Here is a 5,187-nt window from a genome sequence, read left to right as displayed (position 1 = left end):
AGCACTCTTGCCTAAAAGTCTAAATTGAGAATTTGCATCTAGGCAGTAGTGGGGTGTGACAATAGATGGAAAAGAGCTCTTTGGAATTGCAAAACTCTCTTCAAATATAAGGAAGTCTCCCATATGATCTCTAGCAAATCACTGGAATCTCAGAATCTGCTAAAATGGAACGTAAACCAATACAATGAAAATTACTATCCTTTGCTCTGCGGGTTAAATAATTATGTAAACGGGTTTAGTTTGGAAGTTGACAAATCGGAAAAGCTCACGAAGTTCTTGATGAATCTTGTTCTTTATGAATGTTGATGAGGAGGGGTGGGCGAAGTTCTCTGAATGACATCTGGAGATAGTTTGAGAGATTCCGGAGAGCAGTGAATGAGAAAAACCTGTTCTTTAACGGAATTGGAGATAGAAAATTCCAGAAAAAGGAATCAAGTTTCATTGAAGAAGCTTTTGAATTAAGATTTGAGGCGAGAAAGGCTAAGTGAAGAGGTTCCTTACAAGATCTCTATGTGGCAGGCAGGTATGGCAAATAGTACTAAATTGAAGGGGACACTTGAGAGGTCTTTGGAAGCAAACAGTGTATTTTGCGAGATTCTCATGATATTTAGTTCAACGCCGGACATAGCACAGTTGTATAACAATGATTTAATGATACATAAATGAATTTAAAAGGTAGAGAAAAAAAGCTCAGGACTGTAGGTTCCACCGAGATTTGAACTCGGATCGCTGGATTCAGAGTCCAGAGTGCTAACCATTACACCATGGAACCGCCACAGTACTGTCTTCGCCCTCAGCTCTCTAAACCTTAGAGAACTCCGCCCCCATCCACAGACCCACCATTCAAAAAAATCTGACGTGCTCCCAGCACTCGGATTCCGGCAAAGCAGCGTGAGATGGGTAAGGAATAAATGAAAGACCACAAAGAGTGTGGTCAGCAACCACTAAGAGTGTGGTCCGCTGGGATTTCGGGACTCATTTTTCTACTTGCACCGCCTTGCGGGACTGAAGTCGCAGACTGCCGCGTTACGGGAGCTCAACAACTTCCTTAGCTCGGAGGCGGGGCACTATCTCCCCGGAAGTACTTCCCCTTAGGGGCTGGGCCCTGCCGGAAGTGGCGCAGCGGCAGGGAGGGGCTCTTTACCCGGTCCGGCAGCTGAGGCTCGGCGCTCGGGTTACCCCTGCAGCGACGCCCCCTGGTCCCACCGATACCACTGCTGCTCCCGCCCCTTCCCTCCTCGGCCGCGCCATGGGCACCCGCGACGACGAGTATGACTATCTCTTCAAAGGTGAGACTCTGGGCTTTACCACCTCTCGGAGTCTCCCTTCGGGGGCCCGGGACACTCCCTGGGGACCCTCGCGCGGACACCCCCTGCACCAAAACGGGCCTGCCTTAGCCCTTCCTTTCTGGGCCGTTCTTTCTGTCGTCTCCCAGCCTAGCCTTCTTTCTTGTACGGGAGCCCCCAGCACACACCCATTTCTTAGCGACCTCCCCGCAGGCCCTCGCTGGCCTCTCTGTGTGTCCTCACGGCAACTGCCTTCTTCCAAATCGTCTTCCTCCTTCCTTTCTGGGGGTCTCAGGCCCCTCCAGCCATCTGTCTCTCTGCCTTAGCGTCCCCTCCCCCTCAGCGGACACCTCTTCTCGCTCACATCCCCTCGGTGAGCCCCTCTGGCAGGCCTTCGCTTCCCTTTTCGTCTGTCCTTCGGCCCAGTGACTCCCTCCCACTACAGGTCTTTTCCTGGTCGGCTTTCCTTTCCCCCCGAGCGAGCCTCCTCTCTGCTCCCAGCCCCTCCCCGAGGACGGACGACCCTCCTAACCGGCTTCCTTTTTCCCTCCCCCCCCCCGGTCCAGCCCCAGTCAAATCTGAGCGGGTCAGTGGCCTCCACCCACCACCCCGCTCCCTGCCAGTTCTCGCAGCCGGTAACCTTCCCGGACCTCCCCAAGGATTGGCAGCTTCTTCTCTCCCTGCTCTCCCCAAATTGTATTTAGAACTGTCACGACCCCTCCGGGTGGGGGGTGGGGTGGGCAGGAGGAATTGTCTATCACCCACGCGCGCACTTGTCGCAGCGTCCGGGCGGCTGATGCGACTTCCCACTCGCGCCGGCCCTTCCCGGCGGCACCCAGCCTGGATAACTCGTGAGAAGGGGTTGCGGATGGGTGGTGGCTCTTATCCTTGCCAGACCTGAAGGCCCAGTTCCTGAGCAGGAAAGGTTGTGCACTGCACAAATAACTAGCTTGTTTTATCACTACGGTCTGGTTGCTTCCTGCTACACCGCCGGGAGGATCCCGTCTTTGGGTGTATTTAGAGCAGGAAGGAAAGAGTCCTAGTTGGCCTCCATACCTTTCCCAAAATGGGGGTGGGGTGGCGAGGGTGTGTGTTCTTTTGGTCAGATTGAATATTATAAGATTATAAAATAGAGAAACATGTAGTGCCCTTGAACAAAACATTGGGGGCGGGAGTAGGGGATAAAAAGAATTGCTCCAGAATAGTTTTTTTTGTTTTTCATCAACAAAGATAAAGGGTATACAGTTTTCGGTAAGAAAAGAGTACAGGAAATCCTTTTTTGTTCAGTGAGTGCTCGCTGATGCTCTGATTCTCTTTCTGCTTCTGAATTAGGAGGGCAGCCATCAGTAATGTGCTGAACAAAGATCATTACCAGAGAGGAAGGAGCCATTGCTATTAAAGCTTTACAGTGGAGGGTGGAGTTTTAAAAAGAATGTTAGGCACAGTGACTGTTTCTAACTTCGCCATTGGGTGCTAAGAATGATTGACTAAATGAGGCAGGAAACGTTCCTTTGCTTTACCAGTACTCTGCAAATCTTGTTTTGGAGCTGATAATATGCCCATTATCACTTACTCCTCTGAACCAAAATATGAGGTTCCAACCTTCAGTATTCCCCTCACCCCTGTACTGGAAAGACTTTAACAGAGAAGAGGGTACTTACGCATTTTGCAAATACAAAAGGGAAACCTAAATTAGTTTCAGTAGTGTTTGCTGAAGGTTTCTGAGGTGATGTGAAATTACTTTGAGTCCCTGGAGGCTTTGGGGCTTACTCATTAAAGGGAGATTTGTTTATTTAAATAAGGCACAGTGACAATGGGCAGCTAGCTACCTTTGAAGTAATTTGCACTGTTCAGAGTCTTCTGTTCAGTTTGTAACTTCAATGTTGGTTGTAGAAATCCGTTGGTTAATTATCCTGAATTGGTTTAAACTTATGCCATCAAAATTATGCAATTAGATCACCCGTCAAACAATGATTGAGGGCTTTGCAATCGCACAGACCTTGATTGAAATCCATTTTCAGGTGTTATATTTTCTCTGTGACCTTGTCTTTTAGAAACAGACCTCTGAATACTATTGTAAGGGTTAAATAAGATTGAAATTTAACTTCTCTGTTGTTGTGAAGTGCCCTTGAGTCAGTTCCAACTCATAGCGACTGTATAGGGTTTCTGAGGAGTGACTGGTGGGCTTGAAATAAATAACTAATCAATTACTGTTGTTCTTATTAGGTTTTGGAACTTTAAATTGTTAAAAATACATGAGCACATGAGCAGTAAGTATTAATAAAGAAATTCAAAGCTAGAAACTTCTAAAATAATTTATATTTTCATGGATTTCATTTTATTGCACATTTTAATTTTTAAAATATGACATTTTAAAACATCTGATAAAGATCTTCACCTTGTTAAAGCTTTTATAGAATATGAATCACTTTTAAAAAACTTTAATGCTTATTATTTAGTCAGATTATTACTTACACTATTATATTTTAGAGCAAAGAAAGAATAATTTCAATTTTAAAAGGTTTCCTTCTAGAAAGACAAATTGTATCTCTATAAGAAGGCTTACCTAGCAAACTAAATCATTGAGAAAACTGGAAGATAGTTTGTAACTTCAAAAAAAAAAAAAAAGTATTTTTATTAGGATAGGATGAAGCGGTCCAAATGGGAATTTGATGTGAGGGAAGACAATTATTCTGAATTCGAAATTTGTTTTGAACATTATTGTTTAGTCATCAGCAGGGAGACTTGTGGGAGAACAGTACTTTTATGAAATTTGATTTTTTTATTTGAAAATTTTTCATTCTACAAGTTTTTACACACAGTGCATTTAGGCTATGTGAAAACCTTAAGTGGAGTGGAAGCATCAATCATAGTTCCTGTTTACAAATATATGGGGTAAACACCAGTCTAATTGAAGTCACATTTTCTGAAAATACTCGGATATACAGCGTATTGCATGCAGTATTTTGTTTTCAATTCACTGAAGGTCAGTAGTAATTAACCATCAGCTGATTGTCAGTAGAAAGGATCATAGGAACTCTGCTGTCTTGCATCTTGGTAGGATTTCTTTCACAACTTTTGGTTGAGCAACGTGAATTCTGCTGAATCTGGAAAAACTTGTCTAGACTTCAGCTTTATTGAGTTCATTTTATTTAAAAGACTCTTTGGGTGCGGTTGGACTATGAGTATAGTTGAAACAGTAGAAACAGCTCTGTGTTCATTTGTGAATGTTGTTGTTAGGTACCATCGAGTCGGTTTCGACCCATAGCAATCTTGTATAGGGTTTCCGAGGAGTAGCTTGTGAGTTTGAACCACCAACCTAGTGGTTCAAGCTGATTTTGTGGTCAAGTGCTTTACCCTACAGTGCTGTCTATACCAGAACTCCATTTGTGAATGTTGTTAAGTACCGTGGAGTCGGTTCCGATTCATAGTGACCCTGCACAGGGTTTCCGAGGCTGTAAATTTTTACGGGAGCAGAATGCCTCATCTTTCTCCCGCGGACGGCTGGTAGTTTCGAACTGCTGACCTTGGGGTTGGCAGCCCAACATGTAACTACTACGCTACCAGAGCTCCATTTGTGAATACTAGTATGAAAATGATCAGTTAGTTTATCAGATAGTAATTTTTAGATGAGATACACTGTGATCGATATATTGAATTTTAGTCCAGTAATTAGTTGTTGTCGTTATGTACCGTGGAGTTGGTTCCGATTCATAGTGATCCTGCACAGGATTTCCGAGGCTATAATCTTTAAGGGAACAGAAAGCCTTATCTTTCTCCTGTGGAACAACTGGTAGTTTCGAACTGCTGACCGTGAGATTAGCAGCCCGATTTGTAACCACTACACTACTAGAGCTCCTTGTTCATATATATATTGTTGTTGTTAAGTGCCATCAAGTCT

General features: G+C 44.4%; 1 protein-coding gene and 1 non-coding gene across 2 annotated transcripts in view; one reads left to right on the top strand and one right to left on the bottom strand.

Annotated features, from left to right (window-relative positions):
• Positions 1-700: 700 nt before the first annotated feature.
• On the bottom strand, positions 701-772 carry TRNAQ-CUG. The gene has a single exon. It is a non-coding gene; the product is annotated as a tRNA-Gln (tRNA).
• A 348-nt stretch (positions 773-1,120) lies between these two features.
• Positions 1,121-5,187, top strand: part of RAB11A (RAB11A, member RAS oncogene family) — a 27,268-nt gene continuing 23,201 nt past the window's right edge. Inside the window, exon 1 of the mRNA XM_006831517.1 lies at positions 1,121-1,289. Coding sequence (XP_006831580.1) covers positions 1,250-1,289 — 40 coding nt within the window. The 5' untranslated portion in view covers positions 1,121-1,249. The remainder of the gene's footprint in view (positions 1,290-5,187) is intronic.

The sequence above is a fragment of the Chrysochloris asiatica genome, unplaced genomic scaffold (assembly GCF_000296735.1).
Source record: "Chrysochloris asiatica unplaced genomic scaffold, ChrAsi1.0 scaffold00004, whole genome shotgun sequence".
NCBI classification, from domain to species: domain Eukaryota; kingdom Metazoa; phylum Chordata; class Mammalia; order Afrosoricida; family Chrysochloridae; genus Chrysochloris; species Chrysochloris asiatica.
Note: the sequence above shows the minus strand (reverse complement) of the source record. Positions and strands in the feature narration are given on the sequence as shown.